This window comes from Alexandromys fortis, unplaced genomic scaffold, assembly GCF_014885135.2.
Source record: "Alexandromys fortis isolate MF-2015 unplaced genomic scaffold, M_Fortis_MF-2015_v1.1 scaffold_33, whole genome shotgun sequence".
Lineage (NCBI taxonomy): Eukaryota > Metazoa > Chordata > Mammalia > Rodentia > Cricetidae > Alexandromys > Alexandromys fortis.
This window is the reverse complement of record NW_026067917.1, coordinates 2,097,020-2,123,964: the sequence shown is the minus strand read 5'-3', so window position 1 is coordinate 2,123,964 and position 26,945 is coordinate 2,097,020. Positions and strand designations below refer to the sequence as shown.

The 26,945-nt window shown below is 41.0% G+C and overlaps 1 protein-coding gene across 1 annotated transcript in view; it reads right to left on the bottom strand.

Moving 5' to 3' along the window:
• Positions 1 to 12,010: 12,010 nt before the first annotated feature.
• The window catches only part of Stam2 (signal transducing adaptor molecule 2), a 46,783-nt gene continuing 31,848 nt past the window's right edge, over positions 12,011 to 26,945 (bottom strand). The window contains exons 9-14 of the mRNA XM_050139939.1: positions 26,179 to 26,261; positions 25,958 to 26,045; positions 24,558 to 24,612; positions 21,027 to 21,177; positions 17,729 to 17,898; positions 12,011 to 14,697 (exon numbers count right to left, since the gene is read on the bottom strand). Coding sequence (XP_049995896.1) covers positions 14,469 to 14,697; positions 17,729 to 17,898; positions 21,027 to 21,177; positions 24,558 to 24,612; positions 25,958 to 26,045; positions 26,179 to 26,261 — 776 coding nt within the window. The 3' untranslated portion in view covers positions 12,011 to 14,468. The remainder of the gene's footprint in view (positions 14,698 to 17,728; positions 17,899 to 21,026; positions 21,178 to 24,557; positions 24,613 to 25,957; positions 26,046 to 26,178; positions 26,262 to 26,945) is intronic.

The window sequence follows — 26,945 nt, the reverse complement described above, 5'->3', positions numbered from 1 at the left end:
CAGGGTATAAGGTGCCTTTTTAATGTGTGCATTACTATGTGTGTGGTGTGCATATGTGTGCATGTATAGTTTATGTGGTGTGTGTACGCATGTGTGCATGTACCGTGTGTGTGTGTGCCTGTTCTCCTGTGTGGGCAAGTACATGTGGAAGCCTGACCTTGGGTGTCTTCCTCAGGAATTCTTCACATTATTTACTGAGGCAGACTCTCTTGCTGAACTCGGAAATCACTGAGTCCGCTAGGAAGCTAGAGAGCCTGGCCCAGGAGTCCTGTCCCTGCCTCCTGAGCTCTGCTTTTATGTGGGTGCCAAGATTCTGAATTCTGGTCCTTGTCCAGCAAGTGTTTTATTCACTGAGCCGCATCCCTGGCATCCAAGAGCTTTGTTTTCCAGAAGAACTCACTATTATAAGGATGGTTAGGGCGATTACTGCACACTTGTACACTTACACAAAACCACTGGATTATCTGGGCACCGTGGCACACTTGGGAAGCTGAGGCAAGAAGATGACCTGGGCGTGTGAATCTGAGAGCAGCCTGGGAAACACAGAAAGACTTCGCCTTGAACAAAACCAAACTTAAAAGTCTTGAATATTCTTTAAATAGATAAGTTGCAACGCATGTGAATTCTCTGACAGTTAAGCTGTTATTTTTAATTCTTTTGATCTTAAAAAATAATTCCAAATGTATTACAGAGCTAAGAGCAAATAGAAAACAAGCCACGTCTAGCACAAAGTATACCTTGTGCTAGTATACTTTGTATACTTTGATTCTGCGTTTGATGAGGTTTTTAGATTACAGCAAGTCTAAAGTATGATTGATCCAAGAAAGTAAAAAACTGATTTGAGGGCTAAATTTAAGTGAAGACCTTCTGCTCAGTGACAGAATTTGGGTTTAAAATTCAATTAATAGGGCTGGAGAGATGGCTCAGCGGTTAAGAGAACTGACTGTTCTTCCCAAGGACCCGGGTTTGGTTCCCAGCACCCACATGGCAGCTCACAACTGTCTGAAGATCCAGTTCCAGAGGATCTGACACCTTCACACCAATGCACATAAAATAAAGTTAAATAAACCATAAAAATTTAAAAATTCAATTAATATTTTAAAAATATTTTACCAGTTCTTTGAGAATTTCATACAATGTATTTTGATCATCTTCGTACCTCAACTCTTTCCAGATCTACAGTCCTTCCTTTCGCCTCTTACTCAACTTTGTGTCTTTTTTTTTTTTTCAGAGTTCAATTTGTGCTCATAGGTATGGAGCTGAAAAGTGATTGACAACACCATTAAAGAAATCTCTCTCTCTCTCTCTCTCTCTCTCTCTCTCTCTCTCTCTCTCTCTCTCTCTCTCCTGACAGGTGTGTGAATTGCCACTAGGGGTGGGATTTCATCTCCACTTCCCCACTGTACGCTTGGCCTTGGTCTAGCTTCTGACTCTCAAGACCTTTCTGGCCCCTCTTTCCCAATGATCGCTGAGCCTTGTGGGGAGGGGGTGTGATACAGACATCCCATTTAGGGGTGAGCATCCTGCCGTCTCTTATGGACTTCACCTTGACCAATTGTGTTCGTCACCATCTACTGAAGCTTCTCTGATCAAGGTTGAAATATTTGCTAATCTAAAGGTACAGCAATAAATCAGGAGGAAGTACTTTAAAACTGTCCATTGGGTTATCCCCTAAGGTCTATTTAAGCATAGGTGCTTGGCCTCAATAACAGTATTAGGTACACGGGTTCCGTCTAAACTCAAGCAGATCTAAAACTCAAGCAGAAGGTGGCTGGTTACTCCAATAACATCCATGCCACTACTGACCCCGGGGGGGGGGGCATATGTTGCTTGGCTGGTCGCTATTGTAGCTCACAGCTGGGTAGAAGTGATTCCTTTTCTCCTCTGGTTGTGCACATGGCACAGTCCAGCACTGTTAAAGCTAGCCAGTAGTGAGTGAGCTTCTAAGTCAGCACCAGATCGAGTTCTCCTTGTTCTGTAACTCAAGCATGTGGTGTTGTCAGATTTACTGCCAAGCTGTGGAGAGAGACCAAAAGCAATAGCATGTTATTTTGTGGGGTCTATTGGATCCTGCTGGCCAGCAACTCCAAAAGAAGTAAGTCCTTCCTAGCACGGGGATTGTTATGCTAGTCTATGGTGTCCTATAGGGTAAGTTATAGGGTAACCCCATTTAAACTTTTTAAGTATATGTATTATATTTTATGAAGCTTCTATTGTAATAGGTTTCCACATGACTTTTTCTAAAGATCTTTCATAGTTATCCTTTCCTGAATTCTCTCCTCTAAGCTGCCCTCCAATCTCCCTCCCCATTTAATCCTTCCTAGTCTATTATTTCCCTTCTCCCTTATATATCACTGTGCTATATCTCCCTTCCTTGAATGACTCCCACCCCAACCTGTGACAAACATTTTTAAGAGAATGGATATAAGCTACATACTAGGAGAAAATATTTGCAAGACACAAGTCTGAAGAATTTACAAACATATAAATAATTCTTAAATCCCAAGAATAAGGAAAATAAGCAACCCAACTAAAATCTCAGATGTGAATTTTCATAAGTACTGTTGATTACATATAGAAATATTTATAGCTATATGTACATATTTGAGGTAGTACATGTTATTGATTTCAGATGAGGGCCTATCTAGAAGAAGTAGAACAAACACGTGTAGTACAATATCTTAGTTTCGGATACTATATTCTAAGAAATGAAACCAGGACACCCAGGAAAATTGCCGATGCTAGGACTGGGGCAGGAAATACAAGTAGTGATCCTGGAGTGTCTCGAGGTACCAGATGGCAAGGGAATGCTTTAGAAACAAACAGCCCAAAGCTTCAATATATACATATACAATGTAGGGGATGCAGGAACAACCTAAGAGAGCTCCTAGAGGTCAGTAGTGAAACAACGCTATTGGTAGAGGGTTGCTTGTTCAGCCTCCCAGACCTGAAATAATTACATAGAAACTGTATTAATCACAATACTGTTTAGCCAGTAGCTTAAGCACATTTCTAACTAGCTCTTACATCTTAACTATCACTTTATATTTTACCACGAAGTTTGTGGAATGCTGGTACTGGTGCAAGGGTGTCTTTCTCCTCTAGTGACTCCATGGCATCTCTTTGACTCTGTCTACTCTCTCCTCCTCTATCTGCTTAGAATTCCTGCCTTGCCCTATTCTGCACTGTAGTAGGCCCAAAGAAGATTCTTTATTAACCAATGGTATTCACAGCATACAGAGGGGAATCCTACATCACCTCCCCTTTCCCATATAAATAAAAAGGAAGGTTTTAACTTTAACATAGTAAAATTACATATAACAAAACATGTATCAAAGCAAAAAATACAGTTACAATATTTATATCTACCTTATCTTTTACCATAACTAAGGAAAACTATAATTATAAGTATCTATTCTTCAACTCCATCAAAGACCCCAGAAGGATATAATACTACCTAAATTAACAGGAAGTGAGTGCATTGTAAGCACCTACCAAAACTCTAGAATTGGCAGAAACATCTTGCTGCCTGGACAGTCACCCAAATTTCTTCCATAACATTGGAGCACCCATCTTCAGCCTACAGGCCCATAGTATCTGGCAGACTTTCCCATGACGCAGGCAATTTAAAGATCTGTTCTGCCTGTGCTAGCATGTAGGCCCATATTTCGGTATGGCACAAGAGCCATAGGCCCAGTCTGAGCTGATCATGTAGCTCTGCAGACAAGCTGTCTCTGTCTAACAATAGCAAGGATGTACTTGTTAGAAATGTAGATCTCCTGAGGAGAGGTGTTGACTGAAACTGGTCAGGAGGTTTGGTGCTTCCTCCCTTTGTAATTTGGAGGATGTCTTATAGAGATGCTAATTCATGGCCTACCTGACTGCTAGATGCGGACATGACCTGAGCCCAGGCACCTGGTTGCCTAGGAGACAGCCTAATGTGTTCTCGCTCTATTGATGTGAGGGTATATAAGCTGTTTGGAGAATAAATGAGAGATCTTTGGAGAGAGATCTTGCCCTTCCATGATGACCATGTAAGTTGTGTCTGATTATTCCTCGCGACTCCGTTCCAGTCGTTAGGGAATCTGTGTTGGACCCACAAGGGCTCCAACACTAGCAAAGTTCATCAGTTGCTTTCTTCTGTGTCCTGCAGATTGTCTGACTGTTTCTTTCATGAAGCAGGAACCCTGAAGTACTGTCTCACCTTTACATAAGTTCAGCAGTCATTTTTCTGTGGGTCCTGCATGTTCAGTTCATACAGCACACCATCAAGCAATCCAGGAAAGAACAGTTTCTTACACAAATGGCTAACAACTCCATAAGGAGTCTCTTCGATACCCATCACCCTCTTGAAGTAGTTTGGTGCTGTCAGGAGCAGATGTGTCTCATTGTCATGAAAAATCCTAAGTTTTAAAAACATTTAAAATGCCATATTCTGTTAGTCTTTGAAAGGTTTGAAGAATTAATTATCCATCTGAAATATATTTCTGTAAATCTAGAAAACCTAACTAACATGACTACAAGCTTGACTATTATAGACAACTATCTACTAACCTGTGTTTCTTAATTATATGTTACATTTATTTATTTTTAATTAAAAATTTCCAGCTCCTCCAATTTTCCTTCCCTCCCCCTCCCTATATACATTACATTTTTAAATGAGCTGCACGAACACAATACCTTAAACAAGAGCAGAAATATATATACACAAAATTGACCTTAAGTTTGTGTCAATAAACCAAGAGCCATACCAATGCAAATTCTTCATTTCTATAGCATATCCCCTTTAAATATAAACATTTATAAACAATCATTTAGGGAATTTGGGCATTGTTCTCTAGACTACTTCCTGCTGATTGGGGGCACTGTTAATTGGGTCTTTCATGGGGTACCCTGTGTGGTAGGTCCATCTCAGCCAGCAGTCCTGAAGCTGTCATGGATGTTGAACCATTTGGGCCATTGTTTCAGGGGGTCTTGTCTGACCAAACCACATTAGTTTGGAAGGAGTCCACAGGTTTTCATCCTCTGTGGAAACAAAAGCAGAACCTCTTTCCCAAAAGAGACCTTTAAACTATATATGCTGGTTTAGCTTAGTAGCCCATACAATGAAATGTCTCTCTGTACTTATTCACAGTCAAAAAAATTCAAAGAAAACACAATAATATATATAATCCAGACTCTGTGTATTTTCCATCTTTGTGTGGTTTATTTTTCTTTACTCCTTTAATCTATGACTGTCTGTGCTCTCTCTCTTCACAGACTTTTTTTTAAACCATTTACTTCCTTTATAAACTGTCTATATTCTTTTTCTTCTCTCTCCCAAGCCTACATCATTTTTTTTTTTTTTTTTAAAAAACACACTGTTTTACTTAGAGGTCTTTTATGTCTGAATCTGTCCTACTGTGTATCTGAAATCCTTTTCTGTTCAGGAGTGCTTCTTAAAATGCTAAGTGGTGTGTCAGGACTAAGTCTGCTTTGCCTTTTGGTTTTGCACAGTTCAACACAGTGGAGGCACGTTCATTGCCTCTGAGACTGTAGTGTAGGAGCTGTCCTCACCACCTCAACTCTGGGAAGCACCATGCAGCTTATAAATCATTTTTATCTGAGTAAAAGCTAAATCTGCCTTGCAGCACACTGAGTGGCCTGGAAATATCTCTGTGTATGGCAGTGGGTATGATGGCAGACACCTGTAATTTCAGCACTCAGGAGGCTGAGGCAGGAGAATTGTCATAAGCTCAAGGGCCAGCCCAAGTCAGCCTGTCACAAAAAACAAAAGAGCATATAAAAATAAGATAATAGTGAAATATAACTCTTAGTATAAAATAGCCCTTCAAGATATAATAAGTAAATAGTTACATAAATGAATAAATATGTAAAAGACAAACCTTCAACACAGAACTGCAGGTAAATGTACCAGACTAGGCATGATGCTAATGTAGGGAAGTAGATAATTCAATTCTCTGAACTGCCTTCACAATCTTTCTATGACTCTATTTTTAAAGCAAAACATTTTTAAAATTTTAGAATTTCAAGGTAAGTTAGTAACTCGTTTAAAACAAATTCAACAACTAGCAAATCAGAAATCTGAGATGAAGAGAATGAATTAATCCAGAGCAAGGGCAAGCTACTACCCTCTGCTTTATCAGAGCACGGAATCCTGCTGGAACACTGCCAGCAATAAACACTTCATAGACTTCATGTACCCCTTCATCGATGTATTTTCCTAAGTGCTTCCTGGAGCCGAAGTCCTCCTATTCAAGGTCCTCTTTAAAAGAACAAAACAAATGAGCCAATAAAGTGTTTGTAGAACAAATCCCAGGACAATACGATAACTGTGGGTTTATATTTCATATTTTGTCCAGGGGCCATGAACTAAGAATATTGTTTTGCTATGGTTTGGACCTGAAACGTCCCAGACAGGCTCATGTAATGAACACTTGGTCTTCAGCTGGCAATGTAGTTTGGGGATTTTGTAGAACCTTTTGGACCTAGGGCCTAGGTGATGGTCGTAACTTACAAACTGTGGGCACTTGAAGGTTGAAGGCTACTCCTCAATTCAGGTCTGGCCCTCTGCTTCCTGATTCATCAGCTATACCATGCCATACTGCAGGTTCCCTCTACCTCAGATGGAGTCCAGTTTGATGGCAACATCTTAAATCCTGAGTTAAAGCAAAACTCTTTCTCCCTTAAATCACTCTCAGTTATAATTAGCGGCACAGCAATGACAATGGGTTTGCTGCTGTGATCCGTCTGACCACGTGGTCTGCAGGGAGCGTGTGGAAGACTTGGAGCACAGGGGGCCCTGATATACTGAGTAATGAGTCATTCTGGTGAGCCTGAGAAAGACAAGAAAGCATCAGAAATGTGGACAGGGTTAGAGAGCCAGCTCAGCAAGTAAAAGTGCTGCATATGGTTTTGTGTAGCCTTTTACATTTATGACCAAATGCCGCATAAGTGTACAGAACTTTCACCTTTATGTTTTTTTAATGGGGTGTAGAATAGGGTGTTTTTATACCATATGGTCCAGGCTGGCCTCAAGCTCCGTGCAATCCTCCTGCCTCAACCACCAGATCCTGGAATTACAAGGTATGAAGCACCAAACACAGCTGTCTTCCTCTTTCTTGCTCAAGAATTTCTCCAAGATTATTCTGCTCTGATGCTTTGATCCACATCCTGAAATTCTGTTTAAAGGTACAAGAGCTATGGATATTCGCAATATTAAAGATTACAGTCATGAAGAATGGATAACACACCTTTCTTTGAAGTTTTCTGTAATTTTTTATTGGCAGATATTAATAGTATGAAATGTTCCATTCTGATGTTTTCCTAGATATTTTGATCATGTTCACACGCCTCCTATAACCCTCTCTTGTGATCCTCTTTCCTTCTGTTGCCCCCTCATCAAACTTGAAAATCCAACCCACATGAAGACATTCTTCCCTGATAAAATCTTGAAGGGCACAAAGGATTCAGATGGCTATGGAAACACAGCTCAAAGCAAGCCGTAAGCACAATCACCTTGAAGATGAGTGACACACGTCTCTGGAGTAGTGGCTTCTATTTAGATGCTACCTACTAGCTGATTTAATTATTTTATCCTATATTTCTTGCAGCCAGCACATTCATAGTGTTTTCTCTGTGTTCTGGCTTGTAGTCGAGGCTGTGGCTCTGATGCAACTGCCTTCTCATTCCCTGGCCCAGGCTAAAGCAGGAGCTACAATCTGGGATACACTGACTCCAGGACAGACACCTCTCGTTTCTTCATCAGGAATAGGGAGAAATTGTTTGAGCCAATTAATAGTGTCACATAACTCCAAAGAGCGGTGGGAACTCTGTAAAGCAAGAGAGCCGGAAAGCAATCCGGCTCTCAGGCCACGAGGGCATCTGTGCCAGGACAAGGACTGAAGAGAAAGGGAATGTTTGCAGACCCAGCATGCTGCTTATAGGGAGGGACTTCTGCAGCTTGCTAGGCCAGTTCGAGGGTCCTTTATTGTTTCTACCTCCTGGGTGGTTAGCCCTTATGTGAAGCTACCAGGATGAACTGAGTCACAATGGAGAGTTCCTAACCAGGATGGCAAACGGGAAAGAAAAGTAAATGTAGGGTTAGGAAAGAAAGCTCCAGCTCACCAAGGGCTTAGAAAATGAAAACAAGGGTCAACTCACTGAAAACAGCTGAAGAGGGCAAATGCAAGATGCGGGCAGAGAATCGGGGTGGGGACAGCAGCCAGAAAGAAAAATGCCCAAAAGAGGGCAAGGAGGACCCAAAAAGAAAGCAAAGAAAGTGCCATGCAGCTCTTGCCTAAACTCAGTTTCGTCTTCATTTCATTTAGATTACATGCCCGTGCCAAGCACTAGGAATACAACTACAATGTGCCCCAGAGTTCTAAAGGCTTCTTCAGACCTATGTAGGCTAGGAAATTAAGGCACAGTTCAAAACCCTACCCAACAGCAAGTGGGCCAATAAATTAGTAGATAAGATCTTTAATTTTCATTCACTTATAAAATCCAAACTAGAACTCAGATAGTCAAAGATGTTATCTTTCTAAGCCATTGGGACTTTAGCCCGCAGGGTCACATCACTGTTGCTTTATGTCCTGGCATGGGATCCACTAAGCCAAAGCTTCTCTTCTAAAACCTTTTACTTTCCTCCTAGGAAGACCTTCCCAAGACCTCTGACCTCTGATCTTATTGCATCAAAAATGATCACCTCTGACTGCAAAGGAGTCTGGGAATGCAGGCACCAATATTTTGTTTGCTGACTTCTATACAGACTAATTTAAATGAGATGACCAATTAGAAATGCATATTAAATAAAACAAATTATACTGTCTACTACAGAGAGACACTGGAACAGAATACAAGCAAGTGGGAACTGCTTCAAAAGCATAGCGTTGTTTGGGGCCAGTGACATCATTTAACTCATTAAATGGGCAAAAGCATTCTACTAAGGAAAAAATGTAACAGGACCAAATGATTGGGGCATGAGCAATGTGGGGGTGTGGGTCAGTCTAGCACACAGGAGTGGAAAAAGGGGAAAGATCAATGTTGCAATATAGGATTCAATGCAACAGAGGCCTGAGCTCACACTGGATCCTCCTACCCTCTAACCCCCCACCCCCAGGTACCTTTAAATGGTATGGAGAATCACAGGCATCTGCTTCAATACAGACCCCCTTATACTCAGAACCAAATGGGCCTTGATGTCATCTCTACTTCTTCATAAAACAGTGCTGGGTATACCTGCCTGAGTTCCTGGTTCCTTGGTGCTGGACCTACTCTGTGTGACAGAACCACACACTCTCAGAGCCCATCCCGTGCTACCAAGTTCTGATCTCAGGACTAGGCTTAGAGGCTGAATAGGGAGGAGCTTGACTGTGAAATCTTGTCTTGGCTGTGGTGTGTTTATGTATTGCAGTATATGCAGACATACTAGCATTATTCAGCTATAAAAGAAAATGAAGTACATGCTACAATAGAAACAAACAGCAAGCCAGGCGGTGGTGGCACACACTTTTAATCCCAACACTCGGAGGCAGACGCTGGTGTATCTCTGTGAGTTCAAGACCAGCCTGGTCTAGAGCGAGTTCTAGGAGAGGTTACAAAGTTACATGAAAAACCTGTCATGTGGGGTGGGGAAGACCACAGACAGCAAACCCATCAAGCATAGCTCTGAGGTAAAACATTTGCCTGACAATCACAAGGCTCTAGGAGTGGTCACCAGAAACAGAAACAAGTTAAGCAAAAGTCATTCAGTGAAGGAGTCAAACACAAAACTGTCTGGTTTTCAAACTTACGGTGAACTGTGAATGTATATACGTAAATCCCATTAAAATTGTTTGCTTTAAAATGGTTAATTTTATAATGTGAATTTAATATCAATTTTAAAAAAATCACTGCTTCCTAGACTTAATGTCAAGTACTGTTAATTCTTTGCTTTGAAAGTATTTTTATTTTTAAAAACTTCATTTTTACCATTAATCCCCATTGTTCAGTAGCCTTTTGACTCTACCCAGTTGTGCTCCTTGTTTGCCTTTTAATATTTATTCATTACTCATGATGGGCAGAGGAGTAGGCGGTAAGTTCAAATCAACAGCACTTGTTACCTGTCAATATCTCTCGCATAAAGGGAACAAATACTTAAATACAAACATGGGGAAACAAATTATTAAAATGGATTATGGGTTAATAGGGGTTTTAGACTCATCTATCATCATGCACTTCCATTGTGGTTTACCCCACTGGACTGCATGCATCTTTGACAACTCTTATGTCAAGGTTTGTCTGGATAGAACCTCCAGCTCCCTGCAGGATCCAGAAAGCCCCATTCCTTCCTGTGTATCTCTCCAAAACCCAGTCTACAAACAAAAAAATGGCACCAAAAGGCCCAGTTCTGAGTTCTTAGTGGCTACTGTAGCTTCCTCCCCTCAAGTAGCCAGCTGCCCAAGTGTCCCCCTAAAGCGCTCAGCTTTTGACTATACGTGGGCACAATCCAGGTCACGACATCATCACCCCTCCCCTACAACCTATAAAGTCTCCCTGCTTTCGCTTGTGGGCATGGCTTCTCCAGCCTCCATCTCTGGGTCTGGAGAACCCATCCGGGCGTTGCGTTGCCCAAATAAAGCTGCTCTTATACTTTTTCAATTCATCTTATTGCATCGGCAGAAAAACCTATTATTGAGGGGGGAGGACAGAAAACCTACTAATGTTAATGAGAGTTACCTAGCTCTGTGCTATGTGCTATTTTCCCAGGACTTTGTTATCAAGTGGTATAACTTTGGAGGCTTAATTAATTAAAGCAACAGATACTTATTTTCTCCCAGCTCTGGAGGTTAGAAGTCTGCACCTGCAGCGCTCACAGAGCATGCACCCTCAACAGCTCAGGGTGAAGTCCTGTCCCTCCCTGTTCCTTTTGTGGTTCTAGGCAGTCCTTACTTTCCTCTGTCTCCACCTCCATGGGGCTTCATTCACTGGGTCCTGCCTTTCCATTTTTCCATCCAAGACACAATCATAGACTTACAAACCATCCAGTGTTGGAATGGTTTCTGCTCAACATCCTTAACTAACCTTATCTTCAGACTATTTCCAAGTTAAGGTCACCTATGACATTCTAAGTAGCCATGGGTTTGAGGTAAAAGGGACACTTCATTTCATTCTAGCATGTAAGCCACATCATTCCTTTAGAGTCAGTTAAAAAAAAATCTCTCAAATTCAATCCTAGCTTCACAAATTTATAGTAGGATTTCCCCAGGGTGGGGGTGGGGAACAGAAACTTATAAAGAAAATATGAAGTCAAACAAGCTAACAAAATCAAACTGAGTCCTCCCTTTTATCTATGAGCTAAAGTTGATGTAAATAAAAAAGAAAACTACCTTTTGGTAGAATCATTAAGTCAGTGATGTATTATTTATAATCTATTAGCATTAAAACCAACATTGGTAACTTTTGTTACCATGCCTTTAATTCTCAGCACTTGAAGGCAAAGGCAGATGTATCTCTGTGAGCTCAAGTGAGCTTCAGGACAGCCAGGGATATACAGAGAAACCCTGACTCAAAAACACAAAATGAAACAAAAAAAAAAAATCAAAAACCACTGGGGTCACACTTTAATAATTCAACAAACCCTGTCCTAGAACTCAGGGATCTTGCATGTTGTTTTCCCTAAAAAAAGTTTTAAAAGCAATTCCAGGTGTGGAGAGATGGCTTAGCTCTAGAGGACCCAGTTCAACTTCCAACACTCATGGTGGCTCACGACCTTCTCTCACTCCAGTGAGGGGATCTGATGCCCTCTTCTGGCCTCTGAGGGAACCAGGCATGCATGTGGTACACAGACATATATGCAGACAAAACACCTATATACATAAAACACACACAATTTTTAAAAGAGAGAAGGATCCCTAAGGCCCTCTTCACCCTTTTTGCAACACTGGGATAAAAATTAAAGTCTTCCATATGTGAAGAACAAACTCTACCATTGAGTTATATCCCTAGACCAGTCATGTTTACCATTAGCTTTCAAAATGTGGATGAAACTTTATTATCATCTTCAATTTACAGTACAATCATTAGTCAGATATCAAGTACTTAAAAGAGCATAATGGGAATCCATCTTTAAATGCTAATAAAAAGATAATGTATAGATAATTTTGTAAACAAATTACCAAATAAAAAAATGCTGGCTGACGGTTCATTTTTCAAACATACCCCACTTTAATATTTAGGGGATGTTTTATATCATAAAATTCTTTTTTTAAATGATTTTTCAAATATATCAAGATTTATGTGAAAAATGAAAATTTTTGTTAGAAAACATTAAATATGAACCCAATGTAGAAATATGAAGGTAGACTATTCCTTTGGCAGAAAATAAATAACTACAAACATCTTAAATTAAATACAGTTCATAGGATCATGGGAAGAAAAAATATATCTTTACATTTCGTATTAATACTGAAACCAGATCAATACAGATTTAATATCATTTTATGCTTTCAATAACTCCGCAACACAAATTTATGAGTGGATAAAATCATTTTGAGGAGGAAGAAACTTCTGCATATATTAAACTTCACATACACCAATATATACTCTTTATATACAGATCATATCTTATTATTCCAGAACAGCTGAGCTTTACTGTCTGGTCCCCATTTAGTGAATATGCAGTATTTACAATGACTTAAAGGCTTCTACTGAATAAAGCTTTCATAATTTAGACAAGAACTAAACATGGAATGCACAAACATTGGGATGAGCTTATAAAAACAGCTCGGAAGAGAAAGGTAAGGTATGTCATTTATGCAGACGTTTTCCGGAGCAGCACTGGATACTTTAAAATTTATTCCCTTAATTGTTAAAGAACACAAGATTTGTTTCCAAAAAAGTAAGGTGCCATGTTGCATTACATTCTTGTAAGGACATAAGTGAGTTCCACTGAAAGGAAATGCCACCTGTAAAACAGAAATGGGTTTGGCTTAAGGCTGAAAATCTTTCCAGTCTCTGGTGCTAACATCAGACGCTCACAGAACAAAGGCTTGCAGGTACCGACTGTTCTCTTCAGTGTGGGCCGTTTTATGCAGTAGCATGTTCTAGAATAAAGTTTCTTTGAAAAAAGAACATATTTGTAATCAAATATCTGTAAATAGAGTAATGATAAAATTTACAAATTGTCTTCCAAAGGATTTTTAATAGAAAGATTAAGTGCTTAAAAATATACAGAAATGCATTCATGCAAAAAATTTTATTTTAAAAAATTAAGCTTGAAACACGTTCATAGTCTAAGTATAATGTATCTGAAGCCCGTGCATCTGTGTTTTCTAGTTTGTTGCTATGTAAAAAGTTGGTACAATAGAGTAGTGTGCAAAGTTTTTAGAGAAAACCCCTTTAGTTTATCACCAGCTCCCACAGCACGTAGGATCTAATGAACTAATTTATGCACTAATTTAAAACGTGACTTCAGAAAGACAGCCTGTCCTCTCCTGTCAGTCACACCCTTTCTACCAAATCACTGCCTGCTGTTTCTGCAAAGGCTCAGCTTTACTTCTGAGGGAACGCACAATTCCTCAGCAGCTTACCACTGGAATGTCAGTCACTTCTGTAAGGAGGTTAACACACCCACCTCGCACTTCACACCCAGGATGGTTTCTACCATGGCAGATTAGGAAGAAAGTCTCCCTAAGAGGTATACTCTCTTGGCAGGAAGGAAAGCCAAATGACAGCACCTTCATGAGACAAGGTCAAAGTCACTTGAAAAGGCCAACAGTGGCAATCCTAAAGACAGGGATTCCTCAGGGAAGGCTAACATTGCACGGGGCATTCCTAGGCCCTCTGCTGTCACAGGATTGGCTAACTGCTTAGCCACATTTGCACTGACTGGCTTTCACTGCTGGTAACAGAGAACACTTTTGTTCCTTCCAAATTGCTCTTGCTTCTGTAGACAATTAGATGCTAATTATTACTCAGCATAACACTGAAAGCAGAACCTACAGCGCTGCAAACACAACTGTAATTTAAGGAGCCCACAGGAAATACACTGGCGAGCTAAAGGCTTACACTAAAAGTAATAGGGTGGGGGAAATTCGGGTAAAAAAAAAAAACACAGACACATCTGTCTTCAGTGCTCCTCAAATCACATCTGAAAGGAAACAGTCGTTTCCTTAAAGAAAAAGTCTCAACTCCTATTTTATACCATTGTAGTGTTATAAGGCTACTTATTCACTGAGGCCCCAGAAAGTACAGCAAAACTAACTCGAAACATCGGTAAGCTGCCTCTGATCAAAAGATGAGCTTCAAGCGAACTGGACTTGAAAAAAAAAAAACCGACCCTTTTATAGCCTTCAGGGTAAGGTGGGTTTTGTGCTTTATTATGCATGGTTCTTTCTGATTGAGAGGGGAAAGTCTTAGTATTTCCCATCAGAACCCTCTGGGTTGAGTGACACACATCCAGGGACTCCAACAGCCCTGGTGTGTCTCTAAAGGAGAGGCTGCTGGTGGTAGCTGGGGGGCGGCTGTGCGGCTGGAGGTGCAGGGACTGCCACTGGAAAGCCCGCCAGCTGTGGCAGCCCGGATGCTGTGTTCTGGTAAGAGGACACATCTGCTGACATCCCCACGGGCTGTGTATAAGCCGTCAGACCTGCCGCTGACTGAAGATGAGAGCTCTGGTTCCCATAAGAAGGGCTGGAAACAGTGTCCTGTGCAGGGCTGCCAAGGAAATTCCACACAGAAATGACATTTAGGTTACATTACGGCAACAGAGCATCATGACAAACACTTCTCTTCCATCTTCTTTTCAAGCTTATGTAGTCATCAGATACTGTTAACATAATTTTGTTTCTTTGCTTTTTTGGAGACAGGGTTTCTCTGTGTAACAGTCCTGGCTGTCCTGGAACTCTCTCTCTCTCTAAACCAGAATGGCCTCGAAATTATAGAGATCTGCCTGCTTCTGCCTCTCAGTGAGTGCTGGCATTAAAAGGTGTGTGCCATCACTGCCTGGCGTGATTTTTATGCTTACTGAGAAGAGCAGGGCTGGAAAACTGACTCAGAGTAGAGACAGTGCACACTGTGAAAGCACAAAGACCTGAACCTGGAGCCTCAACTAACCCAGGACCAGGAGACAGAGGCAGCTTTCCTGCCAAAACAGACTGCTTGGCTCCAGATTCAGTGAGGGAATGCATTCAAAATAAATAAATAAATAGACGGACAGAGGGGTGGATAGCCCTAGGAAGATGGCTCAGCAGTTAAGAACACTGGTTGCTCTTCCAGAAGACCCAGCTTGATTTCCAGCACCCACATGGCAGCTCACAATCATCTGTACCTCAAGCTCCTGGGGATCTGGTATCTGTTTTGGCCTTGGAAAGCATCAGGCACACAAAATGGTTCTCAGACAGATCAACCATACACACACAATTTAAAATAAATAACCAAACACTGGTGTAGATGAGACTGAAGAAGACACCCTGACTGCTGGCCTCCATACATGTCCACATGGGCAGCAAACCAGAAAGGTAAATGCAACCACATAAATGCACCCACATTGCACACACAAATAAAAAGGAAATAAGGGGCAAGAGAAATCCTGAGACACCCAGAGAGACAGGGGGGGGGGGGCGGCTTTCAAACAAACAAGTAAGGAAACTCAGTGATGACAGAGAAGGACGAGCTACAAGTAGAAGAAATCAGACAAAAAGCAAGCTGCTCCTTTACTCGAGATGACACTGAGTATTCATGTACTAACCATCCATCTATCCATCTATCTATCTATCTATCATCTATCTACCTACCTACCTACCTACCTACCTACCTACCTGTATTTTTGAAGGGCAGGGTCTCACTATGTAGACCAAGCAGACCTTGCACTCACAGAGATCTCATTGCCTCTGTATCCAAAGTACTAAGACTTATATTTTTTATTTAAACCTCAAGGTTCCATGCGATAGTTAGAACGCAATGTTGTTATCTTGGAGTCTCCTGTACGTAATAGTAAACTTTAAAGAATGAAGAAAAACAGGAAAAAGGGGGTACTGAAAAAACAACAAAATCTAAGATTACAAGGCTTAACTGACTTTAACCTCGCACTGAAGAAGCAAACTGACTGTCTGTGATCCCTATGACCTGCTTCAGAGAGCAAACCCTGCTAAAGATGAACCTCTGCATCTCCACACCCCTGAGCGTTTATTTGACAAGATCTCAGTAATTATGTACTCACACAACCGTGTACCCACACAACTGTGTGCCCTGCACAACCGTGTACCCCGAACAACTGTGTACCTGCACAACCGTGTACCCCGAACAACTGTGTACCTGCCCAGCCGTGTACCCTCACAACTGTGTACCCTGCACAACCGTGTACCTGCCCAACCGTGTACCCTGCACAACTGTGTACCCTGCACAACTGTGTACCTGCCCAACTGTGTACCCTGCCTAACCATGTACCCTGAAACTGTGAACCTGCACAACCGTGTACCCTACACAACCGTGTACCTGCCCAACCGTGTATCCTGCAAAACTGTGAACCTGCACAACAGTGTACCCTGCATTGTGCATAGTACTTTATGGATCAATCACTTAGACAGACAGACTGACTCACACTCTAAGTGGGAAATAAACCATACCAAATTACAAGACTTTGCTTTTCTCCTATTACTGCTATGACACAGATTTATTAAAAACATATTTGATCTTAAACCACACCAAATACGTTGCTTACAGCAGAGGATTAATATGTTGATATTACATTAGCTTTTTCTCATAATTTCTACTGTCACTCAGAATAAAACTGTCATTTAACCCACAGATACAGTTCATTAGTCTTTAAACTTCCTACTCATGAACTTTAAGTTGAAAAGGGACCTTGGTGAGTAACTACATATAATACTGAATACATATTTTCTATGATAAAGTAAATAGATTGGAAGATTTAAAACATGATTATCAGAGAAATTTTTGTATAAAAATATTAAACCAAAGTCCATCATTCAAACTTATTTCCTTTTATGGATGAAGCAGTAACTTTTTTTTTTAAACATTTAGGAGTGCATACAAGTAAGTATCCTGACATTACTTCATTAGGCTAACTAACCACAGCATATGTTAAGAACACCATGGCATCAATCCCTATGAAGGAGCACTACATACAAAATAAAGACTTTTTCTAGGAGCCAAGCAGTGGTGGTGCACACCCTTAACCCCAGCACTCAAGAAGCAGAGGCAGACAGATCTCTGTGAGTTCTAGGCTAGCCTTGTCTACAATACAAGTTCCAGGACAGCTAAGGATACAGAGAAACCTTGTCCTTAAAAACAAAACAAAACAAAACAAAAAAACAAAATAAAAAATAAAGAAAAGAAAAAAAGATTTTTGTTTCTTAAATTATGTGTTTAAATCTTAGCAACTATCAAGGTATTCGCTGAAGTAAAGGTAGCACCATTCTACTTGGTGAGAGCAGTAGTGGGAACTTCAGTAACTCCACCTTAAGAGTGAACGCTGAGAGCAGGTGTGGGAGCACACACCTCAATCCAGGAGGCAGTCAGACAGTCTCTGAAAGTTCAAGGCCAGTTTGGTAGACACAGTGAATTCAAAAATAGACAGGGCTACATAGAAAAACCCTGTCTCAAAAACCAAACAAACAAGCAACAACAACAAAAGTAAAAATTAGGAATATTACTTAGTGTAACAAGAGTTTGTAGGTTCTCAATCTAAAACTAAGAAAACTTAACACAGCTCTCCAAAACTTACCTTAAATATGGAGTTTGGACAGTATGTGTTGTTACTACGGAGCTCATATTTGGAGGCAGTGATCTCAGTGAGCCCATAGGATCAGGTGCTAGGCCATAGCTCTGGGCAACAGACACTTGGTGAATGTTATGACCCAGGTAGTTCCCACCATGCGTCTGAACTGGATATGTCTATTAATCAAAGAGAAAAAAATGATACCTTGCTTTCTCAATCATTCACTAAACATATGCAAAACTGTAAGACTTAAAGGAAATAAAATTTTTAATTATTTGGGGAACAATCTGATTCTACCAATCTTTCCACACTGAAACAAAAAGTGGAGAACTTCTAATTCAAGGTGTCTAATCAATGAACATTTACAATGTTTTTAATGGTTCTTTGACTTTCAGTTTTGAAGGAAAAAATGGAAACTATTTTAAAGTAGAAAGCTGGACTCTATCAAGAGTGCTTATTAATAACATACATCTTGCCAGAGCCTTCCCTGACCACTCCAGGCCACCACGAGAATGACAAGTCTCGGCACTCTCGTTCCAGGATGCCTCCTCCAGCTCCTCCCTGTTGAACAGAAGATTCAAAGAGAGGCCAGGACCAAGACCTCTCTGCATTGTGCACATCTCCTGCTACAGTGGTTTAAATGAAAATGTTCCCCACAGGCTCACAGGAAGTGACATTATTAGGAGGTGTGGCGCTGCTGGGGGTGTGTCCTTGTTAGAAGAATTGGTCACTGGGAATTTGAGGTTTCAGATTTAAGCCCAGTGTCACTCTTTCTTCCTGCTGCCTGCAGATCTAGATGTAGAACTCTCAGCTCCTTCTCCAGCACCATGTCTGCCTGCACACATGCTTCCTGCTATGGTGATAATGCACTTAACCTCTGAACTTGTAAGCCACCCCAATGAAATGCTTTCCTTTGTAAGAGTTGTCCTGGTCATGATGTCTCTTCACAGCAATAAAGCCTAAGACACCTACCTGCCTTCAGAAGGTAAGAGAGAAAGAAGCTGTGAGGATAAGACAAAACGCATCCTTAGGAAACCCCAATCACCAGATTCTTACGTATATCTATGCAATTTGCATAGGACAGCTCCCTACGGATGGGGTCTATCGGTCTACTCATAACAGCATTCAAAACAATTCATATGTTTAATAAGTACCATACAGTAGTAATCACTGGTGTAGTTTTGTTTAAAGCAAAAATCACATTAAAGTTTAGAATAGTAGGCATGTCACATAAACTACATTGAGTCCAATGGCATTATCTCTCTCTAGCAATGACTGGCAGCCCACGGCTAAGAGGCTGGGACTGTAAGCACTGATGAGCAGCTCATGGTTTAAGCATCCTCTCAGACATAACTAATGGTGCTGTAACTCCATCTACTATTAGAAGACACATTTTTCAAAACAGAATGGGAATTTTTGGATACTTCAAATAAATTCACACATGAATTCATATACTAAGAGGCTGTGTGAAAAAAGTAAACCCTTAGGAAGCCTTAAGGCAAAAAAGAACAGCTGTGCATTGACTGCAGAATGGCCTGGCACAGGAATGGCCACCCTTCACAGACACACAGTCTACTGTGGGACAGACATTTCTACTCCGCTCCACTTTCATAGAAGCAACAAATATAGCTTTGAAAACAGAAGTAACAGTGGGTAAACTTCAAGAGTCCTTTTGTACCCAGAAATCCTTTCTAAGCTCATACGTAATTTTCACAAAGTTCACAGCACGGCATGATAAATGCTTCTCTAGTGTGACAGTTACCACAGTAACCTTTTAAAAAAAAAACTTAGCAATTATATTGTGTCACATCACTGGAGTTATGCTCCTACACTCTACTTTTCTCCTTGGTGTCTCCTTCACACACTCTACTCGTTTTCATAAATTAACACAAATTTTGCTCATCCATGTTAATATAAATTTAAATGGCCAAAATTTGAAAAATATTTCAGAATTGGGGATATTTAAAAACCTAAGTTTTCTAATGTCAGATGGCAAGCACAAAAACATGGAAAGCACGAGAAAGTGATGCTGATGTTAATGGTCAGCTTATGACGATGCACCCCAGGGGCCTGCAGCAAAGCTTTACTACACAGACTTTTTTTGGTTGTTTGAGACACGGTTTCTCTGTGTAGCCCTGGCCACCCTGGAACCCACTCTGTAGACAACGCTGGCCTCAAACTCAGACATCCACCTGCCTCTGCCTCTCAACGATGTGTACCACCACATTTTGAAGTCATGAATCTAAGAAAATATAAGGCATGCTCTGAGAAAAAGAGGAGCTCTTAGATGCAGAGACCCACAACCAAACATTAGGCAGAGCATGGGAATCCTGCAGAGAAGGGGGAGGAAGGATTGTAGAAGCCAGAGGGGTCAGGAGGCCATAAGAAAATGGTCCACACTAACCAGGGTTAATAGGGGCTCACAGAGACTGATGCAACAATCACGGTCTGACCTAGGTCTTCTGCAAATATGTTCTGGTTCTGTTGCTTGCTGTTGTCTAGTCCAGCCTTAATAGGGAATGTGCCTCATCTAATTGTAACTTGATATGCCATGTTTGGTTGATATCCCTGCCTGTTCTTTCCTGAAGGGAAAAGGAGGATTGAATCTGGGGGAGAGAAGAGATTCTGGGGATGGGGTGGGAAGAGTAAGGGAGGAGAAACTGGTTGGGATGTAATATATGAGAGAAGAATAAAGAAAAATGAAAAAAGGCACCCATTAACTAATCTTTAAACAATTACCTAGGACAAATCCTGAAGAAAGCTCTGAAATAAATACTTGATCTCACCCAGCGGGTTTACACAGCACACTAAATGCTGGGCTGTATGCTGGGAGGTTTGACTTCCAGTTGCTTGGTGCTCGAGAGCTAACTTTACCAGCGAACAGATCAATGTGATAGTGACCCCACAGGTTGTTGGGATATAACGTGAGGATTTGCTGGAGGAAACAGGTTACTGAGAACGTTCGAAGGTTTAGGTCGGCCCCAGACCTTCACTGCTCCGCTTCCCAGCTGCCGTGAGGAGGGAGTGGCTGCGCTCCACTCGTTCTTCCAGCTGGCCGTGAACTCAGACATTTGGAATCATTAGGTCAAACAAACTCTCCTCCTTTTAGCCCATGTTTCTCTAGTATTCTGTCACAGTGAAGGGAAGCTGACCCAGGCAACTTTAAAATTTCTTTGGGTTGTAAGCCTAGCCTTTAGTGGCAGAGCCATCCCTCCAACCCGAGTTTTATAATGTTATTCAAGGGCAATAGATCTTTAATATTTAACTTTAAAAAGCTGGCTACTTTCTGGAAAGCAAGGCTCACCTGCACTGGAAGCCCAGCTGCTGTGGATGGGTAGTGCGCTGGGTGAAGCTTGGAGTAGACCGGGTATACAGGCGTGTCATTAACCAGCTTGTTGTATAGGTCCAGCGCTTCCAAGACCTTCACGTTCAACTCAGACAGCTCGGAATGCCGCCTGGGAGAGAAGAAAGGTATTGTCACAGAATTGTACAGGATTGTTTGAGTTTAGTGTTTCTAGTCATACTTCAAAAGGCTGTTTTCATACGCAAGGAAAGGACAGTCATAGAGGGAACCTGAGAGGAGAAGCTGTTGAATTCAGGCAACAGCTCAGCTGAAAAAGTTAGGTCTCTCCCTCATAATGGAAATCAATTCATAATTTGTACTAGAATTTACTTTAATATATTATAGATTTATGTTGAAAATTCAATTACAAAGAAAAATAGTCCCATTTCAGTAAAAGTCTAAGCCTTAATTATAAATCTCACTAGCATAGTGTGCAGGTGACACCCAGAGCATCTGTGACTTAAACAAGAGCACAATGGGGAAAAAAATCATACACATTTTAACTTGCTTAGATCCATGAAAGGTCAACTAAAGAATTATTTATTTAACTCCCCTTCTGCTATACGATGACACGGATGAGAAAAAGATGCCCCCTCCCTCCACCCCTGGCTACCTGTGGTAGACATGAGAGCTGACCCCAGTGCTCTGACAGAAGAGGGAGAGAACGAGCCCTGTCCTACATCAGCTGCAGCACACAGAAGAGCGGGCCCTGCTCCCACCTGAGCAGCACACTAGAGCTGACCCTGTTGGTAGCAGGAGAGCCAGTCCCAAGGGTGTGAGAGCAGGAGAGATGCCCCTTACAGCAACCAACAATCAGGAGAGAGGGCCCTGGACTTTGCCTGTGCCAAACAATAGAGCTGGCCTTGCCCCATGGTGAGCTAGCCAAGGCAGTGCTGGAGAGCTCATCTGGGTAGTGACATGAGGAAAAGTGCTAGCAAGCTACCAACCTGGCTACCACCCAGGCCCAGAACCAAGACTATGAGTTGGCCCACCCCCAAAACCCCAATCTATTAACTGCTGGAGCATGTGAAGAGGACGAACCTACAGATCCAAAGCAGCAGGACAACAGGATAACCAAGAGGAGCCCCAGGGAGATCTCAATATTGATAGTGTAGCATGAACCAGGTCCTCAAAGCTTACCAATCACAGCAACAATGAACACTTGCAAGTGAAGATGAACGGACTAAAAGGTAAACTGTGCTTCAACAGCCACATTACAGCTTCCACAACAAGGCTTTCTATTTGTTTGTTTGTTTGGTTTTACATTTAAATTTAGTTTTGATTTCGGGGAAGGCTGCAAGGGCAGAGGGCAGAGGGCAGAGGGCAGATTTGAGGAGACAGGGAGATAAGTGGGATTGGAATGCATGATGTAAAATCCACAAAGAATCAATAAAAAGTAAAATAAAAACTTATTTAAATATTACCAAGAAAACACAAGTAAAATCAATATATATATATAAAAGCTAGTCCCCACTATTCTTCACTTGGTGGTTTTGAGGAAGTAAAAATAAAACCAGATATCTTATTGTATAGCAAACAACAAATCCAAACATTGCCCAGGGAACATACAGCAAAAATCCTGATTTAGTACAATTCTGTCTAGTCCCCTAGAAGTAATAAATGGCACCTTACAATGGACCAATTTGTACAAGTTAAATGGCTACTTTTTATCTGGTCTAAAGCACCTACATGAAGGTGACTCAGAGACAGGTATCCCGAGCTTTAATTCCTTTACAAAGCTTTCTTTTTTTAAAAAAAATATTTATTTATTTATTTATTATGTATACAATATTCTGTCTGTGTATATGCCTGCAGACCAGAAGAAGGCACCAGACCCCATTATAGATGGTTGTGAGCCACCATGTGGTTGCTGGGAATTGAACTCAGGACCTTTGGAAGAACAGGCAATGCTCTTAACCTCTGAGCCATCTCTCCAGCCCTACAAAGTTTTCTTTATTGACATTCTTTTTATTGAACAAAACTAAGGTTACACTGTCATATCTTCCCTTATATATGGCATCATTCCATATCAACAAATATTTATCAATGGCAATGATTTCTACTATGAAATACATAATGTTTAATTTTGAAAACCAATCTCACACTGAAAGGCATTTTAGTTAGCTGCATTTTTATAGTCATAAATATCACTGTGCTGTATACCACACCATCTGATCACTGAATATCTCCCCAGGTTTAGTATGGACTTTAAATGGCCTGGGTGATTTTACGGTCCAAGAAAATGTATGCCTATACTCCTAGTCACACCTATGGCAATCTGGTCATTTTCTTTCTCAACTTTTCCAGTTGGTTACTCACTAATACTTCATAGGAAATGTGTAAGTAGGCCTGTGATTAATATACCACTGATTTTTTCTTTTTTCTTTTCTTTTCTTTTTTTTTTTTTTTTGGTTTTTTCGAGACAGGGTTTCTCTGTAGCTTTGGTGCCCGTCCCGGAACTAGCTCTTATAGACCAGGCTGGCCTCGAACTCACAGAGATCTACCTGCTTCTGCCTCCGAAGTGCTGGGATTAAAGGCGTGCGCCACCACCGCCCAGCACCACTGATTATTTCATTTTTGTAAAAACACAAAGGATTTGTATAAGTATGTTATGGAGGAGCTAAAGAGATGGCTCGATTGTTAAGTACATTGTCTACTCGTCCAAAGGACCCAGCTTATAACCATCTATAACTCCAGTTCTAGGGGATCTGATGCCCTCTTCTAGTCTCTGCATGCATTCAGGCACATACATAATGCACAGACATACATGAAAGCAAAATACTTATAAAATAAAAATAATTTAAAAATACTCTATGGAACAAAACTATTTTTCTTTGAATGAATCATCAAGTTTGCTATTCCTACTTTAAAAAATATATTAGAAAATTAAACAACTTAATTCTTTCCTTCCTGTACTATTTTAGGGGCTGGAAAGGGAGAAGAATGGAGACTAACTCCTTCCCCTGGACTCCAGTCCTCAAGTTTCTCCTTCCAGTTCAGAGAGAGCTGACAACCGGCTCACCCCCCAGTGCTGCTGCCCTTCTCCAGACAGGGGATCTGAAAGGGCAGCAGCAACACAGAGACACGAGAGAAAACAGGAAAAGTCGCTACACTGCATTCAGCTCCTCAAACTAGAGAAATTTTCCTTGTAACGTACAGCACGTGGGTGTGCAGCACGTCAATGCTTGCCTAAAACTCTCGTTTGCATTTTGTCCTCAATTCACTTTAGTCTTAATCACCAATTCCAGCCCCGAAACAAAGTGACTGGTGCGGTCCAATGCAGGAGTCCACGATTCTATGCACATCAGTCACTACCGTTGATGAAAAAGAATGTTCTCAGAACAAACACGGCAACCAGCTGTAAGACTCTGGCAACCAAATAGGAACTGCAATAGATTTTACAGTTCCAGAAGCACTGTCTCCAGCCAGAAGCTCACTCACAACAAGCAAACATGGAAAGGATACTGTTTTCCAGTGCAAGAAAAACCTCACCTATCAATCTCTTCAAGTTTTTCGTCTATCATTGGACCCATCTGTTGGCAAATATCTGTAAATACAGAAATAATTACAAACACAGAAACCTAATGCAGCTCAAGTCATTTCAACAATCTTTAAACAAGAGAACATGCATCATAATATAAAATACTGAGAAATAAACTTATGCTAGAGATGACAAAAGATCTATTCTCATCAACATTTACAGCACCTTTACTGTTGTATAAGACTATCGCAGACCAAGGCAAGGTCAAGATTAGAATAAAATCCCATCTTGTTCCTGGAGTCATTAACCAAGTTTACAGGGGTAACTGACAGCTATCCCAAAGTCTGAAGAGATCTGCAGAACTACTATGTAGTACTGTGAACCTGACCCACACTGTATAAAGTATGTCCGCATGTGCATGCACATTAAATAGGAGCGTTTTCCATTTATTCAAGACTTTTTAAAATGCAAGGCTGATAAGATACCTAAGCAGATAAAGGAGTCTGCTACACAAGCCCGCTGACCTAGCTTGATCCCAAGGACCCTCCTGTGGGACAGAGGCGCCTCCAGGAAGGACCCTCCTGTGGGACAGGCACCTCCAGGAACGACCTGCCTGTGGGATAGAGGTAACGGCAGAAAGCCATCCTCTGCAACCCACATGTGCACATGGATACTCACTCACACCATATACCATGCACATGTATAAAAACATATAAAAACACTAATAAAAAATAAGTACTTCATATATTTCCAAACGATAAAAACACAAATATAATTGGAAAAAGCTCCATATTCAGAGCCAAGCTTCCTTCTATAAAAAAAAAAAATTAAGATTTCTCTATGTACTGTATTTTTTCCAAAGGAAATTGTTTGGTTTTTGTGGCTTTTTGACAAGGTCTCCCTTCATAGTCCAGACTGGCCTTGTACTCATGACAACCATCCTGTCTTAGCTCTCTTCATGCAAGAATTATATGTACAACCTTCTATCCCCAGATCCCCAAAGTACTGCAGGTTTTTTGTTTGCTTTTTTTGGTTGGCTGGTTGGTTTTGGTGTAGAAACCCAAGAAGGATTCTTAAATCACAAAAGAATATCTGTTTTGCTTTAATCTCTTAGTGATAAAAGGATACACAGTAAGGAGACCATTAAACAAAACAAGCACTTTTAGGTGTAGATTTGATTGATTTAGTAGGTTGTTATTTCTAACTCTTCCCTTCCTGTGGCCAACTTCACAATGACTTCAGGAACACAGGACTCCCTTTGTGAGTGGCCATGACGACGCCGTAAGTGATGCTTTCACACGTCTGTTTTTCACCAGAATTTCAAATCTCAGAAAGCAAACTGGAGGCAGAAAAAAAAACCTCAAGACACTATAAACAGGTAATATATATGTCAAGTGGTATTAACTAATACCTTCTAAGTCCAAGAGCTCTTGGGAGTCGGGTTTTGAATCCTTCGGATCTATGCTCTGGAGAACCTGCAGGGCTCTATCCATTTTATCCTAAAAAAGGAACAGGAGACACTAAGAAGTCCAAAGAGTTACCTTTGCTGAACAGAAAAGCACTGTGCCCAGGCATCCTCAAAGATGATACACCTTTAAAATCCTGGTAGTTTATTAAACAAAAGGATGTTACCTCATCTATATAAACAGGCTCAGGCTCAGATTTCTTAATTTCCTCCACTTCATCATCAAGTACATTCAATTTGTCCACCGTTGCTATGGAAACAAAGTGAATTATAAGTTCTTCAACATTTACTTTGGTGATGTAGTCATTTATTTCTAAGTGGTCTATTATTATCCATGGGTGGGAAGGGCTCTTTGGTCATCACACTTCATAATCAGGATATCACATACAGTCGTTCATCACACACAGTACTTATTCAGCACTCACCGTGTGCCAAACCTCCTTGCCAGTACTTATGCACACACCAGTTAACAGGCAGAAGAATCACGTGCTCATGGACCTATATTCGAGTAGGAAAGTGAGCAGCATTTGCAGGCGCTGTCACTACAGCCACTTAGCTGAAAACTGAATGTTACCACCAGGGTGAAGAAATACACAAGCAAGACTATCCCTACGCCAGCTCACTTATAACTGTTATGTTCCATCTATACTCTAACCTTCTATATTTATAAATAAAAAGCCCAACCTGTATTTCCTATCTGAAGAAAATATAGACCTGTTTTAACCTAACTCTGATAGTTAAAATAGTACAAAGCTACAACAACAAAAAAGTATTTCATAGAGAGGATGTTGAAAAATGATTTATAAATATACATATCCTGAAGCTGGGCGATGGTGGTGCATGCCTTTAATCCCAGCACTCAGGAAGCAGAGGCAGGCGGATCTCTGTGAGTTCAAGGCCAGCCTGGTCTACAAAAGCTGGAAGGAAGGAAGGA